At 43.6% G+C, this 21182-nt stretch overlaps 1 protein-coding gene across 5 annotated transcripts in view; it reads right to left on the bottom strand.

Annotated features, from left to right (window-relative positions):
- Positions 1–21182, bottom strand: part of PPP2R2B (protein phosphatase 2 regulatory subunit Bbeta) — a 252239-nt gene that overhangs the window by 34728 nt on the left and 196329 nt on the right. For all 5 annotated transcript variants that reach the window (XM_081900121.1, XM_081900122.1, XM_081900124.1 and 2 more), the window contains one exon: positions 4171–4348. In XM_081900121.1, coding sequence (XP_081756247.1) covers positions 4171–4348 — 178 coding nt within the window. The remainder of the gene's footprint in view (positions 1–4170; positions 4349–21182) is intronic.

Here is a 21182-nt window from a genome sequence, read left to right as displayed (position 1 = left end):
CAATGCTGTATTTGCATGTCTCTCTGGATGCATCATCATCTTTTTATAGCAGGGATGAAGAAGCTGTGGCCCTCCAGATGTTACTGGACTCCAACTCCCATCAGCCCCAGCCAGCATGGCCCATGGGCAGGGGTGATGGGAGTTGTGGCCCAGCAGCATCTGCAGGGTCCTGGGTTAGCCACCCCTGCTTTACAATGTGGATGAGTGTGTGTGTGTGTGTGTGTGTGTGTGTGTGTGTATTTCCCCTGAAGGGACCCAAGTGAAATGTGAGGTGTTGTGGTTAAAAGCAGTTCAGGCGAGAAAGGGAGGCTGCAGACTAAACTGCAGGATTGCGAAAGGGAAAGGTGAAGCGTTTTGCATCCAGGCTAAGCCAACATCCCACTGTTACAGAAAAGGTCTATTATAGCAACCGAATCATAGAAGGTTTCAAATTGCACAGTTCAAACAAAAGCACACCACGTTCCCAGATCTCTGACTTGGCATGGTGAAATCATGACTGCTTCAAGTGCATACTTACACCCCCATCCTACTGATATTTCAAGAGGCACCCAGGGCCATGAAAATTAGACCTCCCATCCTAGTTAAAAGCTGGGTGCCTTTTAGTTCGTCCTTCCCATGTGTTCCCTGGCAACTCTTATTATCCCTTTGGCTTCTTTTCACCACAACTACTGCTGGATCAGGGCGTGCTGAATTTTTCAACTTTCAACTTCCAAAAATGAAGGGTTCTAAAAAGTTGTGACATGACTTGGGATTCAAAAGATATTTTGGTTAAATTAATTTAGTTTTGCTTGATAAGTGAAATGTGTGTAAAATTGCATAGAAATAATTAAAAATGCCTGCCAAGTATTTGCAGTTATATTATTATTATTATTATTATTATTATTATTATTATTATTAGGCATTACCTGACATCTTCATAAGGTAAAATTAAAATTCTTTGGTTTTCTGAAAACAGTTTCTATACTTTTTAATCAAATGTAGCTTTACCAAACTAAATGTTGTCCGAAGTAACAGCAGATTTGAATTCCTCACACCCAAAACATATTTTTAAGACCCCTCACTGAATAAATTTGCAAAAATTGTTTCAACACCTAAAATGACACACTCATGGCTGCTGAATATTATTATTCCAGTTGTGGCTTTATAAAGGTGACTAGCACGGCCTCATTTGCATGCCTGGTTCCAGCAGCCTGTCACATATCTGTAGCATGCAATGAAATCTACCTATTAATATTTCTTCTCCACATGCTCCCTAAAGGCACCTGTCTTCTAAATTACACCTTGCAATTGCCTTCCTCCCATGCTGATCCTGTAAGCAAAATTCAACAATTTGTCAACCGAGCTGGAAAGCAGCACCTTGCAATAATGACCAGCTGAGCTGAGCTGCATTTAGATTTCTAGCTAAGGGAAGCAAACTGAGATATGAAAGCTAGGAGCTAAATGGTACCTTAAACCTAGGTTATGTGGACAACAATGGGATGTCTAGGTGTAGTTTTTTTATAACAATAATAAAAAGCTGAAAATGAATGAACTGTTCATTTTTCACATGGTCTAGTCCTTCCTCTAGCCACTCCTCCAATATTCTTAAGAGGGTGTCTTCTCCAATCTTCAGAGAGTAGCTGGAAGTGGAGAGGCAGAAAAGGGTCCTCCTTTCCTTCCACTCTGCAGTTTTAATCTGAAATCTTAGGCACAGTACTGTGCCCAGAGCTCAGAAACTGTTCATAAAATTCCCTGTTTCAAAATGTGGCTAGAACAATGGGAGTTTCGAACACTGGCAAAGCCCTGAGTGTGGTCACTGCAAAGGCAATACAAGGGCCTAGAGATAAACTGCAATGGTAATTTTTAAAAAAGGAGGATCGCCTTAAAAAATGAAAATAAAAAGAAGAGAAAGGCTAGAAATCTCACTCTGTTTACCTGTAGTTTTAGATTTACATACAGTTGTACAGACAAAATGAAGCCTGTAGCCATTGGGGGGGTATGTGTGTAGATAAATATATATATACATATAATATCTGCAAAAGACCATGGCAGAATGCTCTCCCCAATGTTGCCTGTTGCCAGTCTTTGTCTCTTCCCTGCACAAATCCTGATTCTTCCCTATCATCCTATCCCCAAATCCTGACCCTCAACCCCACTCTATTCCTCTCCCTCTGCCCATCTGACACCTTTCTCCCTTCCTCCAATTCACACACTTTCTTCACTCTTCCTTCTTTCCCCCTCCTCTCTTATGCATGCTCTGTTGGCTGCAAGCCTTGATTAAACTATAGTAAGTTTTCCTCATTTCAGTAGAACATGCTACATGGTCAGAGGAGAATGTTATTTGGTCTGCATTTTAAAGGGAAATTGACCTAATATTCAACTCCCGTAGCCTGATTATTTTTTGAATTTTACACTTTTCCGAATTTTGCAGTAACAAATCTCAACTCAAACAATGTACCAAAATATGTAAATGACAACCACCACCAAATATTTTGGGGTAACATATGTTTAGAATGGCTACCAGTAGATAAAATACGCATTTTTTAAAGGTTGTATCAGAATCTCTCTTAAGAATAAAAAATAAAAAAACCTGTCACAGATGGTTTGCAGAAAGATGGAATGGACTGATGAATGAACACAGGCTAAACTGACCCAGATCAGAAATAGACTAATTTCTCCATCCCTGTGTAGAGGCTGCATCTTCAATGCATTTCTTGGGACACTAGTCTTACTGAAATCAATGGTGTCTTTAGGATTATAGTTTTATCTGATAATAGTTTTATCTGAAAACAGGAACAAACCAAAGCTGCTTTATACGGAGACAGACCACTAGGCCATTCAGCTCACTAATTGTCTACACTGATTAGCAGTGGCTCCTACCAGGAGAGGGACGCAGGTGGCGCTGTGGGTTAAAGCCTCAGTGCCTAGGACTTGCCGATCGAAAGGTCGGCGGTTCGAATCCCTGCGGCGGGGTGCGCTCCCGCTGCTCGGTCCCAGTGCCTGCCAACCTAGCAGTTCGAAAGCACCTCCGGGTGCAAGTAGATAAATAGGGACCGCTTACCAGCGGGAAGGTAAACGGCGTTTCCGTGTGCGGCTCTGGCTCGCCAGATGCAGCTTTGTCACGCTGGCCACGTGACCCGGACGTGTCTCCGGACAGCGCTGGCCCCTGGCCTCTTGAGTGAGATGGCCGCACAACCCCAGAGTCTGTCAAGACTGGCCCGTACGGGCAGGGGTACCTTTACCTTACCTTTACCTACCAGGAGATGCTGGGGATTGAACATGGGGCCTTCTGCATGTAAACCAGATGCTCTACCATGGAACTACAGTCCTTTCCCTGGGTGATACTATCAATACCACACATGGGAGTTGTGTCCCAATGGCATCTTCCCACACAGCTCTGGCAACTCTGTATATGCAAGGTCACCTCATTATCCATTTGGAAACTTGTACCAGAACCACAGAATTCTCTGAACTCTCAATATAACTCTATACTCTAAGGGGGAAGAATAAGAACTCAAGCTCAAGTCTACTCCAGCACCCATTCTTTTTATCACAGCAACCCCCAGTAAACCATTTTACCTACAGAAAGTGCTTTGGAGAAATATGCTTGCCACCCTTCTCTGTCATTTCTTAACTCAGGCAATACTAGTCCCAGGTGTTTTTGTTGTCCCTCATATTCCCCTTCTTTACTCTCTTGCAAAGACCTCAAGACTCCCCCACCCCATTTCTCCAATGCAGTTACCAGAGGGAAGCAGTCCACAATTTACCTAGCTAAACTGAGAGGGAAGGAAGTCATTTCCTTCATACTGAATGGCTACAGCTGACGAAAATGGTTTCAATTGCATTTCAATTGCTTGTTTTTCTAATTGTTTGTAAGCTACCAAGAGAACTTTAGGTTATGGCATATCATACAAATGCCATAAGGTCAGTCAGTAAAGAAGGCCTTGGGCACATGTAGAACTTTTTATAAGGTGCTCAGGGTTTGCCTCACTTCTGAGTAAACATTTGTCTGCAGGCTAAAGGCAGGTGGGGGACTGAGACAAGTACAGTTGTAAATTGCACTTTAAGGACACAACAAACCAACCATTCAAGAGGTGCAAACTTGAGGTTCAAGCAAGCGGTGCCTTCTCAGAACAGGGCTCTCTTCTGATTGGATGGCAACTCCAGCCAGATTCATGCAGCAAAGGATACTAAAACTTTGATTGGTTATTTCAAAGTTCCACAAGTTTATCCTCAAGTCATCCGCTGACATGTAAGTTTCATAGTCACTGTTCACAGATATGGAGTTGATGTGATATGTGTGTGCATTTGCGAATACTCTCCTGGGAGTTGCCTCCACCATTAAATCCATGGGCCTTAGCACGGGTACCTGTCAAGACAAGAAACAAAAGGAGTTAATCAATGAGAAAAAATAGTCTATCATCAAAGAAAGTATCATATACTGCAACCACTTTTCTGTAAGCAACATATATGGTTATTAGAACTGGGTTCTTATGCTGGGTTAGAAGAACAGCAACATTAAGAATTTGAACTTGCTTTTTCCTTCTCCTTCCTATTCCCCTTTCCTCATGTGTCATGTCTTTTTAGACTGTGAGTCTAAGGGGAGGGATCATCATAGTACTGGTTTTTGTAAGAAGCTTTAAGAACCTTTGTGACTAAAGGGTGAAGTACAAATCCCACAAATAAATAAATATTAAGGTTAGTAGAGATTCCACGCCCTGGGAGCAACCTTTATTTCCTTCTTCCCATCATGTAGAAGAACTGGGACGGGTATAACAACATAACACAAAAGCACATGGCATAAGTTTCCCCACTCCAATGCTTCTTAAGTATACTCCAGTAAGATATCAGTCAATGAACCTTCAACTATATAAGGAAACTTTAACATAACAGAAAGGCATCAGCCAATGGTGGCCAATGCCAATGCAGTATTTCCTCCAGCAATTTCATTACTGTGCATTATTGTCTGTATGCTGCCTGGGGAGATTTCCCATGGCTGTGGAGGTGGAGACGGGGATATGACAGCCAGGATCAAGTGACACTAGAACATAGGAACTGCCAGCTCAGAGTCTGAGATTAATGTGATGAGCCTGCTTTCTAATTCAGCCTGACACATTCAATGATGCATCGTTTGCTGTTGAAGGACTTGGCGCAGCCATCTGGGGACATGGCCCAGCATTTTGCCCAGAGACTGCAGGGAGAAAGCAGCCATTGAGGCTGTCAAGAGAAACGTGATGGTTTTCAGAAGTTAAAGGGTTCTATGGTCATATCAGATTTCCCTAGAAACACACAAACATCAAAATTAAGGGCTTCGCCATAAGATTTTTACTTAGCCCTGTGAAGTTATGTGGGAAAGGTGTGTCGTAATTGGTTTTCTTACTGCTGTTCACTCAAAAAAAACAAAACCCAGAGTTTCCCACAATTAGGAAGAATCAATCAATCAATCAATGAGTAGGGTGGACAAATTAGCTCAACCGCAGTAAACACAGTGGTAAATGAGCCAGTCCACAAGTACAGTTTATATTGGCATCTTTGTTATGCATTTACTCTGCATAAGAATAATCAGAATTCTACAAGGGAGGGCATGTTACTAGGAACAGAAAATCTAAATGGTCCAACAGGTGCAAAGGACATTGGACACTGAGGTCCAGCTCTGAGGGCCTTCTGGCAGTTCCCTCACTGCGAGAAGTGAGGTTACAGGGAACCAGGCAGAGGGCCTTCTTGGTAGTGGTGCCTACCCTGTGGAATACCCTCCCATCAGATGTCAATGAAATAAACAACTATCTGACTTTTAGAAAACATCTAAAGGCAGCCCTGTTTAGGGAAGTTTTTAATGTCTGATGTTTTATTGTTTTTAATTATTATTATCATCAATTCTGTTGGGAGCTGTTCAGAATGGCTGGGGAAACCCAGCCAGATGGATGGGGTATAAATAACAAATTATTATTATGAAGTGTGTAGTCAGGATTAGATGGTGTTTCCTGGTCTTTATGAGACCATGGTAATGTTTAACAAGCAACCAACCAATACGCCTGATGGTCAAAACTACCATCCATTTGTTGTAGCTGGGAGTGTATAATTGGTCCCATCTTCCAGTTGTGGTGATCAAATATTCTAAAATATATTCAAGACTTCATAAATGAAGGCCCAGTCCACTCTAGCATAATGCAAGGAAATGCATCCTAGGGTGGGAAAGGGATGGAGGTATGCAGAAAGAGGTAACTTCTTAAAGCCAATAATGTTCTTCAGGACTAACTTTTGGGGGGATGGGGAGGGTATCAGAGCTCACAAATGGGATGCAATGGGAGCAGCAACGGTAGTTCATTCATGCATCTGCCCTATTTACATCTAAAACTGGCAGGGTAGGAGTGTTACATTTTTACAACAAAATGTGCATGTGGGTGAGTGGAACTAGACCTTGCCCTACAAACCGTGACACGCGAATGGCAGGGTGATGTCTTCTTATCTGCATCAGGAAAACACCATGATCAGCATGATCAGCAAATTTCTCCTTTATGCGCCCTGATTTCTAAGACCCCATCCACCCATTACCTATTCCCTTCCATTCTGAAACTGCACTAAAGAGAACGTGCGAAATGGATCTCAGACCTGTCTAGTCAATGATGGTCACAAGTAAATGGATGCTTTTAAGATAGCAATTAAAACTTAGCACATAGCTCTTTTACTATTAGGTTTCTACTTGAGCCACCCTTTAACTAGTACAGTCACGATGTTCTTAACCAACACAGACAGCTCCTTAAATATATTCCTTATTCAATTACAAGAGTAACCTGGGGGCAGTATCTATATGCCCATTATGAAAGGGTAATTCAGTGTAACAAACCAAATCAAGACCCTACACAGGCTGTCAAATAAAATAAACCAACTAACAATTTAAATTATTTTGTGTTTTCAGAAGGGGGAATGAAAATGCCAGTCTTTCGTGTGTGTATAATATATATATAGATAGACAGATAGATATATAGATATATATACAGATATAGTGATGAAGCACAAAATACTGCTTCCATGCAGATGGCATGCGAGTGATCACATGCCTCCACATGCAGTTTCCAACCCCTTTCTTCTCATCTGGTGAGGATTTTTCCTCCTTCCAAAGTTAATGGAGCACTAATCCTCTTTTGCACTGTAAAATTCGCTTTCTGCCACGGTTCAGTGGTGGGTGTGGTTCAGAAGGCAAGGGGATATGGCCTTCCTCTTTTGTGCCTATCAGAATTGCATTTCTTCAGGCAGCAATTAACCCCAAATTGAAGGCATCCCAGGAAAGAAAGAGGGAATCGCATCAGGATAACTGCTGCTGTTCTTTTTAGAGCTAAGCTGAAATTTCCCAGAAGACATTTTTCCTGAGAAATTGTGAGGGCCCCCCTTTTCTCCCTCACTTCCTAGTACACAAAACCTACTTCACAAATTCCCTTATTTTTTATAGTAGCTATTTTTTCCACAACCCCACCCCATCTTAGGTCCAGGACACACTGTGGAGGATTCAAAATAGTGGCCAGGCTGCTAACACAGTTGTTTCTGCTGCTACTCATAGCAGCAGCCACACCCTCCCAAAAACTGTTGGGGGTGGTGGTGGAATGAAAGAAACTGTGATACTGGCACCCTACCCTCACAAAAATGTTGCAGCAGGGGAAAATGTTCCCCAGGGGAATTTTTTTTGAAATTCCTTCCCCCACCCTGCTCCACATAGGATGGAGAATTTTGAAAGGCCATTTGTGTACAAGCTCTAGCTGTTTTACTACAGAGTTTGGATTTGATACCCTGCTTTATCACTACCCGAAGGAGTCTCAAAGTGGCTAACATTCTCCTTTCCCTTCCTCACCCACAACAAACACTCTGTGAGGTGAGTGGGGCTGAGAGACTTCAAAGAAGTGTGACTGGCCCAAAGTCACCCAGCAGCTGCATGTGGAGGAGCGGAGACACGAATCTGGTTCCCCAGATTGCGAGTCTATCGCACTTAACCACTACACCACACTGGCTCTCAGTGATACCTCTGATTGCGAACGGGATCCGTTCTGGAGGCCCATTCGCAACATGGAAAGAGCGCAACCCACAGTGGTGCGTCTGTGCACGTGCGAGTTGTGATTCCCCGCTTCTGCGCATGCATGTGACGTCATATTGCACTTCTGCACATGCATGAGCAGCGAAACCTGGAAGTAACCCTTTCCGGTACTTCCGGGTCACTACGGGACATAACCTGAAAGAACGTAACATGAAGCGGATGTAATGTGCGGTATGACTGTACTTTTTGTCTGAGTTTTTAAAACAGGTTCCTTGAGGGGGGCTATATTCCCAGTTGAAACAAATGCTTAGTCAGACATGCTTTGTCCTTGTACTTTATAGAGAAAGACTCGCTTTCAGCATTCAAAAGTAGTCCTCTCAAATCACTGCGGTGTAAAAAGCATTGTTAGCAGAAAGGAAGAATCGCAAGGTGAATGTGCTGCTCTGCATGGAGGAATCTGCTCACAATATCTGCTGTACGACTTTGGCCCAGTAATCTAATTTGTGTTTCCTTTTTCTGTTTTATACATAACACTTATGACTCCGTGTGGCTTTTCTGTGAGATGTAGCAGTATTTCCCTCTGAAACGCTGTATCCTGCATTTTAAAACTGAGTGATGTAAATGCAGTGTGAGAATCACAACAGAGGAAGAGAGAAGCCCAGTGAACTTCAAAGCTGCTTCTCAAATCTCACTGGGTTCATGGGCCTTCTCTTGAAACTACCCGGTTTTATGTGCTGTCACATTTAACCCACATCTAAATGTATTTTTACACGTTGGAATAACATGTGAGAGTGCATTCTTTTTTTAACCATGTGGCAATAGATGTAGACATTGATCTGAATGCCATCAGATGCCATTGATCAAGCTCCTATTGAGCTTTATCTTGACCCCATTAACATGAGTAGAGAGAGCCCAATTTATTCCTGTGCAGTCATGAACTCAGCAAGCCTATGTTGCTCAGGGTACAGCAGCTGATACCCCCTTTTGTCATGCTCAACAGAACCATTTTATTAAATTATTAAAACATCACCTGTCTAGACAGAATATCTGGGCAGCACTGGGGGCGTGTGAATGCTGTGAGATAGTGAGCCCCAACTTCAAATGGAGCTCTAGGTGCTAAGCCTTCCTCTTCTATGTCTTTTCCTCCCCTCCTCTTTCTCTTTCTAGAAGGCATTGCCTATGCTGTCAACAGTAGGAATAACCGGCCAGTGCTGCCTGGGGATTAATATTTTGCAGACAGAATATTCATCAAGGACTATTATCATGGTAGGCTTACAATTTCACGCTCCCTGTGCCTTTGCCTTATTGGGCCATTCCTATGAAGTGAGAGGAGACACCTTCCTGCATAAAGAACTTGCAATCTAATTACAAGCCTCTGCTTCCCCCAGGCGTTCTCCTTCCTTCTAAACTCACACATTCAACCCTAGTGTCATTTCTTCCCCTGTCTTTTGTTGCTTGCTGTTTCCCTCTGCAAGTCCTCCACATCAGAAATACTATAATCATAGAACTGAACAAAATACGTGAACGGGCTTATTGCTGTCACCAATTTGTCAGATGGTATCCAACCAATTGTTACCCCGGGGAAGGAGAGGGAAATGATCAGATGGGAAAGACTCATGGAGAAGGGCTTTGCATCCACTAGGTCCCTGGTTTAATCCCTGGCATCTCCAGGTAGGACTGAGGGACACTCTTGCCTGAAATCCTGGAGAGCAGTGCAGAGACAATTATGAGCTAATTGGAGCATTGCTTTGACTCAATATAAGGTAGCTTCTGGTTCCTATATACCAGTGATGGCGAACCTTTTAGAGACTGAGTGCCCAAACAGCAACCCAAAACCCACTTATTTATCGCAAGTGCCAAAACGGCAATTTACGATACGCTATCTTTATTGTCATTGTCCCATGCAGAACAATGAAATTGAAATTTAACCTGTATACCTCATTTTTTCTCTGTGTTTCAGTTTCTTCTTTATGACTGCTATTGAAATAAGTAATCCTTCATGAAAGTTACTGCATTACATTCTTCATTAAATTATCTTTCCACTGATATATAATTTTATGGTATAACTCAGTGCTTTTTTTCTAAAAAAAATAAATGTGACCCTCTTTGTGACTCAAGAAATCACCAATGGAGAAAAATACCGTATTTTTTGCTCTATAAGACTCACTCCCCCCCCCCAAAAAAGTAAGGGGAAATGTGTGTGCGTCTTATGGAGCGAATGCAGGCTGCGCAGCTATCCCAGAAGCCAGAACAGCAAGAGGGATTGCTGCTTTCACTGCGCAGCGATCCCTCTTGCTGTTCTGGCTCCTGAGATTCAGAATATTTTTTTTCTTGTTTTCCGCCTCCAAAAACTAGGTGCGTCTTGTGGTCTGGTGCGTCTTATAGAGCGAAAAATATGGTAAATACAGTTCAAATTGGGGAAAATAAATACAGCAAATTTCTTCTCCCATTAAATTCACAAAATGTTTAGGGGTATGCTTCCCCCTGCATCCCCACAGAAAAAAAGCACTGGTATTACTCCAAAACAAAGTGGTGTTATGAGCCACCAAACCTCGGAAATACATTTTTCTAGAAGGTTCCACAATTTTGGCCACTAGTGTACGGAGGAGGGCTGTACTAAGAGCCACCCTTTCCTTAATAAGAGATAATAATGATTGTCTGCGTGTGCACATACAAATAAATATAAATAAATGCAGCCAGATGGGTATAAATTATTATTATTATTATTATTATTATTATTATTATTATTATTATTATTATTATTATTGCCGTTTCTTTGGCTGCTGTTTGATCGCAGCCTCCACGGAATGAATTTCTCTGTTGGCTTCCGTGGGAAAGCCCAGCGAACATGTAAACCCGGCAGCCCCTTCTTAGGTTACCATCTTTATATGCTTACTGACCTGGGAGTTAAGCCCTCATGAACTCAAGGTGGCTTACTCCCGAGTAGGAAAAACAGACTGGCGGGAGGCCTGGCACATCAAAAGTCAATGCCTGTTCAGCTGCCAGGCCCTGGTGCCACAGGCTTTGGGCGTGCACAAGCTCTCCTCTCCTCCTCCCCTACCCCGAGCATAGAAGCTATGGGCCTGGTGCTGCAGGCTTTGGATGTCGCGCACGAGCCCAGCACAGAAGTTACGGCCCTGCTGGGGCGATGGCATGCGTGCCCACAGAGAGGGCTCTGAGTGCCCTCTTTGGCACATGAGCCATAGGTTTGCTACCACTGCTATATATCTATGTGATCTCTCCACACCCTCAAGGTTCCAACAAAATAGCAGCAGCAGTCTGAGAAAACACACTGTTGATTATTAAGTGTGCTCTTGTAGATCTGGACCATCACTTTCGGCACCTGCTGTTTTTGTGTGTGTTTTAATTTCAAGACTTATACAGCATTTCCTCTGTAGATATGCAGCTTGCTGCAACTTTCCCTCTAAATCTTTACCCCTTATGTGTACAACCACTTATGCAAACTGAAAAGGGCAGAGCCTGGATAGCTCACTTGGTTAGGTTGCAGGTTCAATCCCTGTATGGGACAGCTGCATTGCAGGGGTTAGACTAGATGATCCTCAGGGTCCCTTTGAAAACAATGAAGGAAATGAAAGCTGTAGCAAACATAAGCCAGCTCTCTCTCTCTCTCTCCACGCCCCCCCCCCCGGGATTCCACAGAAGCATGCACAGTCTCCATTTTATCCTTACAACAACAACCCTGTCAGATAGGATAGGCTCAAACAGAATTCCTGGTCCAAGGTCACTCAGTAAGGTGCATGAAGATTTGAACCCTGGTCTTACTACTAGACACTCTAACTACCATGCCACACAGGCTCGCTCCCCATGTCATGATGGAAGGAAGGCAGAGCGGGATGCTGGACTGAGGAAGCCCATGGAACAATAGCGGAATGGAACAAGGGCATTCTGCTGAAGCCCTATTTGGGAATCAACAAAGCTAATGTGTGTGTGGTGAGCTGTGCAGCTAAGAGATCAGCAAGCATTCAGAGTCAGCATGCTCATGTTGAACCAAGACAAGTTTTACAACTCTACTTAGCAGCAAGCTGAAGCACTCCTATGCTCAGTTTATCACATAAACACACCTAGAGCCTGCCCCTTGAGCCACTTTCAACTGCAAAGTTCTGGTTGTCTTTAACTCATGTGGCTTCCTCATTTTGTTAATTCAACTAGGACAACCACCACCACCTTTCATAGTTTGGATATCATGGACTGATGATGGGGAGGAGGAAGAGGATCCCGGTGAGGGGTGTAGCTGGGGCTGGAACGCACCAGGGAAAGCAGGGGATGGGGATATAAGTACTCACAGGGTGACGGAGGATGGCGAGGGGATGGAGGTCAATGTACAGAAACCAGAGCAGCAGGATCCATCACCAGAGGCAGAGGGACCCTGTCTCCATGAATATGGAAGGTTCTGAAGTGTAGGGAGCAGCAGGAGTGGTGCTCTAGGAGGCTGAGGTAGGCAAGGGCTCTCAGCTCAACTCCCTAGTTGGCCAGGTGGGGCTCGCTAGCTCTGGGAGGTGGTGTGTGATTCCTCAGCTGGAGCAGGTGAGGGTCATATGCCTCATCAAGCCCAGATGCTGCAATCAGCATGCAAAGTACCCAAGGGAAGCAGAGCTGAAGTGTTGTGTCTGCTCAACTGCCCATGTTGAGGGACTTTGGCTTGGATGCTCCTGGACCTCTATGGGCCTGCGCTTCAGGTTTGACTCTCAACTGTATCCTGACTGCTGGACTTCAGACTTGGCTACACGGATTGACCCTGGACTGTGTTTCCTGTCCTTTGGATTTTGGACTGTGCTCTTTGCTTGTATGGCTTGACCCCTGGACTTGGCATACCAACTTGCTGCCAGTAGGCCAGGGGTTCAGGACAAAGGAGCATCCAATCATGGGCCAATAAAATAATGCATATCTATTCTTCCGTTTATAGATCAGTTCATTTCTAGGTCAGAAAGAAATAAAGGGAGAGATGGAGTTAAAAGCAGATTGGAGTATATTGAGGCTGTGGGACAAGGAAAGGAGTGTATAGCTTGTGTTTACATGGAAACAGCCACCTGAGCTTGGTTGATAGATTTAGTCTTCCAATATGCCCTTTTCAAACTGCAGCCACAGTTGCCAAGCACACAGGAAAGGTGGTGAAACCGAGCAGAAGAGGGAGCGTTGTTCACTTTAATGAATGTGCTTAGTGCTTCTTGACAGACCAGCCAGCAGGAGTCCTGTTGAGCTTTTCAATTACTACTGCACTACAGAGCATGCTCCTGGCACACTGAACTGCCCCAGCACCAGAGCACATGCAGATATTCGCCCACAGCTGATAAAATAAAAACCGATTGCAAAGAAAAGAAGGACAGCAGTATTTTGCTGTTTTCGTCACGAGCTGGCCTTTTGCAATACAGTCTATGGAGATGCAATTTAAAGGGGAAGTGGGAAAATCAGCACAGCTCTGGCTTCCTTGCTCTGAATCAACTTACACATTCAGTCCACGTTCCCCCTGGGTTATTCAAGAGCAAGGTGGGCATGGCTCACTGACAAAGTTTGGTGAATATTACAGAGGGGAAAGCCAGGTATAGCCACCTCTTCATTCCTTAACTTTGAAACTGATTAATGAGGATAAAATGCTCATTATGCCCATGAGTCACAGTTTTTGCCTGCCAAATGTATGCAAGTGGCCTTGTCCTGCACATCATTTGCAGTTAAAAGCTGTGATTGTTCCATGTGCACATGCTATGCAAGCATGTTACATGTGTATATTTGTCTTTGTACCTGAGAACTGGTTCAAATGGTTCTGTCTTTTGATATCATAGTCATTATTGTGTGCATTCATGAACGTGTGTGCGTGTGTGTGTGTGTGTGTGTGTGTGTGTGTTTTACCCACTACATTAAGGTGAACATAGTTTTTATAACAAACTTAACCCAGGTATGCAATCATACTGCCTGGTAAAATCCCTCCCCCTAAAATTTCACATCTTCTGTTCAAAGGTTGTTCCCTAGCTTTTTTAGAAATACATTTTACTGAAAATGGCGTAGCAGTGATGGTTAACACCATATATTCAAGATACAGAATAGCATTACAAGGCTCTCTGAGTAGGGAAGTGTTTTAGACATTTATGATAATTGCAATCGCGAATGGAAGCCGGCCATTTGGCACGGAGCCTTGTTAATTTGGGGTATTTGATAAGTTTTGCAACTTGTTCTTATACACATCGGACCAAACTGACACTTTCAAGCAAGAGAGCAGCTTTTAGTTTTTGAACGGGGGTGGGGGCACCTTATTTTGTTCTTATGTTTGACTCCCCATTTTTAATTTTTATTACAGAGATGTGGCATACCTAGGCTTCCTTGCGCTGTTGGCAAGAAGCTGTATTAGCACCACCACCCATCCCTTGCACCCTTGGCCGGCTGTGGGGGATCTAGGTGCCCCAAGAAGCTAGCGTGCCTTGCCTCGCTGCCCAGAGTAGTGGAGGAGTGGCCCAGGGAGCAGACGGGCTCCTAGCCACTCTGTGCCAGAGTGGAGAGGTGTGATTTTCATGCCTCCCCTCAGACCTGTGCTCTTAGTGGGGGCCAACCTGGCCAACCCCTGGATGCACCCCTATAGGAACCTCAAAATCTGAATGTCGCCTGGGCATCTCCGGGAAGCCCTGCACATATACAAATATCAATTCACTTCTCGAACCAGTGATGGCTGCTAATGAGTCCCATCAGTGCACGAGGGTTTCTGCTTTTGCAACAGGGCCTTTCCTGCCTTTTCTCTCTCTATGCCCCTCATGTGTCCCTGAAATTGGCTCAGGGATGTTGGAAGAACCCCCAGAACAGCATGGGGAAGGGACTGTTCCACCAGGCAGGCTGCAGGGCTTGCGCTGACAAGATGTTCACCACAGGACAATGCTCAATTCCTGACACAGGTTCTAAACCACATTGGTCTATCATTTAGATTAGATTAATTAATCCAAAACAAAGTGCTATAGATGCATTTTGCCCCACCCCCAAGTTATTTTTGTAGACAGGCTGAGGCAAGGAGCTGGTCTCTGATAAAATATCTAACAGAAGGTTCAAATATATTCTCTCTCTCTCTCTGCACAGCAGCATCGAAGAACAAAATTCAGTAGAGTCCCTTTTAGAACTGTAAAATGAAAATGCTTTTAAGACCAAGTATAACTGCACACAAATAATTTATGCATTAGGAAGAAACATGGAAGTGATCACCCAAATGCATTCTGAGGTGATAAAATCCTGTGTCAGAACCCTGCACCGTATATGATCCAGAAGCCATGGGCTGCCCCCACCATTTTGTTGCTGACCCACATTCCACTTCAAGGCAGGCAGAATTTATGCTCTTCCCTATTAAATAGAATATTGTATTCGGATTCCCTTTTCCACACACCAAATACTGCAAGCAATTACGCAGCTCAGGCATTGTACTTCTCTTCTCGGACCCCCTGTAGTGTTTCAGAGCCTCTCAAAAACATCAACCGAAGTCCTCACATTTCTTGAAGAGAAGCTTTCACGAAAAACTCTCGACTGTCATGAATTTTCAAAAGGGCCCTTTTCCCTTTGGTTTGATGTCCTTAGCCTCTTGCGTTCCTTTTCTCTTTGACATCTCTGAAGCCTTCCCACACAGATGTTCAGTAGCACAGGCTAATCTCTGAGCCCGGCAGTTCAGACCATCAAGAAAGGAAAGTACAAAGGTGCTGCCAGCGATGGAAATAGGAAGAGCTGGCATTTGTTTCTATTAGTTTTTAACTTAATTAAAACAGAAAGCTGAAGTAATCGCTGCAAGAAACTGCTTTAATGTAAGTATAAAAGAAGACCCAAATGAACCTTAGAGAATAATAGGGTTGCTTTTTTAAAAAAAAGTGTACATGACATAACACTGTGTAGGCAGCCGGCTGCTGAATGAGAGAAATCGCTGCTGTGTGGGGCAGAAGAAGAGGTGGAATGGCTAAATGTTAGGCTTCAGCAAGAGTCAGACAAAAGGAGAAGGGAGCTGGCTGTCTAGGCAACTGGGACAGAATTTCATGTATGATCCAAAATAGGTGTGGGGAGGGATGGAGGGTTCATGAAGATCCAAGGTAAGAGATCAAAGACATGGAGGAGAGGCTTAGGCACTGAACTCACACCAGAAACAAGGTTATCAGATTGATCAGCAAGCTCTGAGGTTTTATTAGGCAATAGTGAACATGGATTGGCCTCTGGCGTCAGCTGACTGAGTGTTCAGGAAAGGTGGTAGTGCAGCCTAGATAGCACCGAGCGTACCCTGCCAGGTATGCAGCAGAAAACAAATCACTGGTGGTTCAGGGAGTAACCTATAGGAGTCCTGGTTCAATACCTTATGCTAATGGAGCGAGATGTCCCTGTGCAATGACGGGAAGGTGGCTAAAGAAGAAAGGGGTCAATAAGGATGCACAGTGCATGTGGCACCTTGAACATTTCCCCTGGAAATGCCCCATGCCCCTTTTTATGGCATCTGCATGATATTGCCCATCCCACTGGCACTGTCCCTCAGCCTAGTGGCACTAGACACCTCACAAGCACATACACACTCCTTCCCATGTTCTGCCACTCAGTAAAAAAGCAGCGCAATCTCCCTTGGCCCTTCCCTCACCTATGAACGCCTACTGAATTAGCACACATTCACACAATTAAATTGGTATGTTAAGAAGCTCAGTGGAATGGATCTGTAGAGAAACACACAGCCGGCTTTCAACTTAACCTCCACTTTGATCTCCTTGTGATGACCTGATAAATGCATACTGAGCTGTAAGCTGGGGCCATATGACAGCAATCTAGTAGTTTAGATATTTGGGAATGGATTCATTCAACCCACTTTCCCCACATGTGAGGTTTGGTTGTGTGCATTGGGCTTTGGCTGCTAAAGAAAACATGGCTTACCTGCCTAAAGGCTGGGAACCTCAACCTCCCAGTTCAGGCATCCTGAGTCATCACCTCTTCTCCTACAAACTGTCTACAATCTGTAGACTGTACACCAGCCACCTTGGCATGCTATGTCCTGCTGCTTTTCAAGTCCATGGCCTCTTCCACCTCCCTTTGCTCTTAAAAGGTTTTAAAATCTGAAATATTTTTCAGTTACCTTCAGTATTGCTCGTGATGCTTCCCAAAGCAGTCCAAGGACAACATTGTCCTACTTTCCCCCAGAAATATAAAATACAAAGCCACTGCTCACTGTGCCCCAGCTACCTACTGATAAAGTAAATGCCACACCACATGTGTTTGCTTTCAGTGTGCTGCCTGCCTCTTCTGTTATGCGTCCATATAAGATGACGACTCTGGAGTCTTGGGCAAATGGAGTAGCTACGCTTTACGTGAGCCTACTGAAAACACGACCTCTTTTCCAGCCAAGACTACATTTAGACACTATGATGCAATGGTGGTCCTGAAGCTCTTTTTAAAGCATGATCCAGGCAGCAATACCATCTCTTAAGACAGTGGGTCTCTTTAATCCCAAGTCACAATATATTAATAAAAATATGCATTTTAAAAGGTGGAAACCAGATAATTTAGAATAGAAAATAAGTGGCAGACCAAGTAAGAGCAGAAATCTCTAGCAAATGTGGATTGAGGAAACATAAAGTCTAAATAATATCACCTCTAAAAGTATCATACTGACACACGGCACATTCCTGCTATTTGCTTAGAATAGTTATATATAATGTTTACCATGCCTCTTTCCATGTTTTAAAATTTCAGTGGTAAGTAGCAGTTGAGACCATTCCACCTCGACAGCTATAGATTTATGGACTGCTTAGCAATTCAGTACCTAAAAGGCATGATTCTTTCAAGTGATCTCACTGATATATTTCTCCTATCCCCTGCCCCCCAAAAGAGCCAGCAGACGGAAACTCATCTGCCAGATTGATAGTTTCCTCTCGTTTCACTAATCAGGGAGAATTATGCAAAAGCACAATTATGTTATCAAATGCAAAGTCATAGCAATCTAATTCCACTCGATAATTCTGTTGGGCACATTGTTTTTACAGTATGCCTAGACACAGATACCGACGGTGTAATTGCTGTGGAAAATCAGATGAATAGGAGAAAAATTCCAGGAGGTCAGTTCTGGTCATCGAAGCCCCAAGCTGAGTTTACAAATATTAAATGGATGAATAATGAGCCTGTAGCAGAGAAAAGATCCAGCTCGTGACCAGGGCAAGAGCAAATAAAAAATGCAAAGAGGCAATAAAAGCCTCTTTTTCTCCCTTCTTTTCCCCCCTTAAATAAGAATTTCACAGTCATAACTCTTATTCATACTGGTACAATATGCTTCTTTATTTTGCAGAAGGAGTGCAGCTGGAAGTGAATATCAGCATGTAAAATCATACATATGAAAGGACTCTATCTCAATGCCTCTGTTAAAAAACAAACCAATGGATATTTGGGCCGTTTCCCCCAGTAATGTTAATGTCTACACTGTACCACAAAATAAGCACACATACTATATACATACACTGAAAAAGATAGAGCTACCTGGGTTATTTCACCCGAGAGATGAAAATAGCATGGACAGTATGCTTTTTAGTGGGTGGAAACCCACTAGAGCCAAAGAGTTGGCCCGCTTTCCCACTCCTATCTTCCACTGCATTCTATAAAGAAGAAAAACTGGACCTGAGATCCTATCTAGAATCTTTAAAATGTATCTATGTATTGTACGATTAACTCTCTCAGTGTCTCAATCTTTTCCTTAGCTTTTACAATGAGAAAACCTGCCTAGAGTCCACAAATTGCACCTAATATATAATAATAATAATATCTTTATTGTCATTGCCCCCTCTCAGGGACAACGAATTCAAAGTATATGAGAATTCAAAGTAACAGACTTGCTAGCATTAACACTAAGCCAAACTATGGCTGAACGGACAAGCGTGCAGGTACACAGAGCAAAAACTGACACCCATTTTGCTCTTCTCCCAGTCTTGCAGCTGCTGTTGCTGCACTACCAGGAGCCGGCCCAAGCCACTGTTCAGCTTAGCCTTATGCCCCAAATCAGGCTTGCAGCTTCACTCACTCAGTCTAAACAAACCACGAACTGTAGCCATAAGGTTTATCCTCAGCTTATGACTCATGGTTTGTTTTAGGGAGACAAACCCTGAGGCTTTGCCTATATGGACTGTTGAAGGGCTAGACTCAATACTTTCTAGCTGGATTTCCCAATAATGAACCCTCTCTAGAGGTTTATTATCCCCCCTTTTGCAATTATCACTTAGAGTTGTTCCAGCCTCCTGAAATGTCTTCACAAGCTGTGTTTTCAATTCACAATTGAATAGGGCTCAGGGGGAGTTTGACACCAAATCTGACATTACACTCACTAACTTCAGTTCATTAATTTATTCCAAATTTTGTCCCTGTGGTACTAAGGGCTGCTATCAGACTTTGTCTCTGTGGTATTCGGGCTGCTATCAAAATCCCAGACCCAATTAAACTACAAATAGTGGTTAATAATGGGCTAAACCTATTCAATAAATGCTTAATCCATTTGATTTCAGCAAAAAATATATCTGCTGACTAGTAAATACTGATTATCCCAATAAACTTAAAGACAAATTATCTGTTGGACTTCTTGAATTTACAGATTGTAACTTATTGTTACCTATAGATATTGTGAAATCAAAACCAAGAGCTACAGACCATGAACATCTTCTATATAATTAATGAGAATATCCTTCCTGTCTGTTCCTCAAGGTCATTTAGTAAGGCCTTGGGGAATCTATAGACCAGTTCTCCTATGAAGGGACATAAGGGGTTTCATTATTAGTCTCCAAAGCATTCCCACACTTGCGTGTCGAGGTCCCCAGGTCCACCCCAATAACTCACACATCACACAGAAATTTTTGTTTAAGATTTTTGGCATAATTTTGGCCACAACTTTATTAAAATACAAATTTGTGAGTGGTTGCTTAGGCATTGGTTTTGACTATCTGCCCCCACCATGGGGGACAGACTGACATTCCGCACGATGCGAAAGTCAGAATGGGGGTATACACTTGGGGGTTACGCGGAGCAGGGAACCTGCCCTCACCCCAAATGCAACCAGGCATTGGTTGCGACTATCTGCCCCCACCATGGGGGACAGACTGACATTCCGCACGATGCGAAAGTCAGAATGGGGGAATACACTTGGGGGTTACGCGGAGCAGGGAACCTGCCCTCACCCCAAATGCAACCAGGAGCTCATTGCTATGGCCCGAGCCCCCTTGACAGAGTGGACAAGCAATAGTTAGCCCCCAATTCCTTTAACGGAATCCCTTGCAGCAGCAGCATTAGAGGGGCAGGCACAGCCAATCCATGCCCCTCAACCAACCAAACCATAAACCAATGCCTAACCGCAACATTACAAGTTGTGACGATTTGCTACGCAGTAGGCAAAAAACCAAATGGCCCCAGCCAATCAGCCAGATGGACAAATTCCTACCAGGCCCCCGCTCCAAAGCAGACGACCCCATGACAGGCATAGCAAGGTCAAAGCGAACAACCCTATTCTAGGGAGGGAGGGACGGGCAATCCACTGCACGGGCGAAAAGAGGAAGCCCTAGCCTTGTGCAAGGAGTTTTACTATTTCTGGCTGTCAATCAATAAATGGCAACATTAACTTCTTCCCAACAACAAGGGAAGCCCCAATCGCATCAGTGGCCAACAATCAATTAGCCCGCCCACCAACTTTGGAGTGTCCTGGCAGCCCCCACCGCAACACGTGCTCTCCATGAAGGAGAACACGCTTTGTCATTTCAAGAACATTCCCATTTAATTAAGTTTTTTATATCTTTGTTAAAATTTCCTTTTTTAAAAAAACACAACTATAAATTTAATTCTTTCTAGAAATCCACTTAACTCCATATATACGGTGCCAAGTCAATATTAACCTACAAACACACCCAGTAAGAAGTCTTTTTAAAAATCCAGAATGCCCCTTAGACTCCTTTATTATGCTCGGAAGAATTCAGGAGTTACTAGGTCTTAAAGATGTTGATGCAGCTGCTGAAACCTTCTGCACCAGTGCCCTGCTTCACTTCTGCTTCTCCCCCATTCATGGCAAGCTTTGAGGAAGAGGAAGATCAGCACAGAAGGCAAGGGACAAGCTTGGTCTTCATGAGCTCTCCCAAAAGGCTCCGAGCTTTTCCAGTAGCTTGGAAAAAATAGCAATGGATTGCTTTGATGAGCCCCAAAATAAATTTTG

The sequence above is a fragment of the Podarcis melisellensis genome (genome assembly GCF_964234715.1).
Source record: "Podarcis melisellensis genome assembly, chromosome: 2".
Classification (NCBI taxonomy): Eukaryota; Metazoa; Chordata; class Lepidosauria; order Squamata; family Lacertidae; genus Podarcis; species Podarcis melisellensis.
The sequence above is the reverse complement of the archived record's forward strand: the minus strand, read 5'-3'. Positions and strand labels throughout refer to the sequence as shown.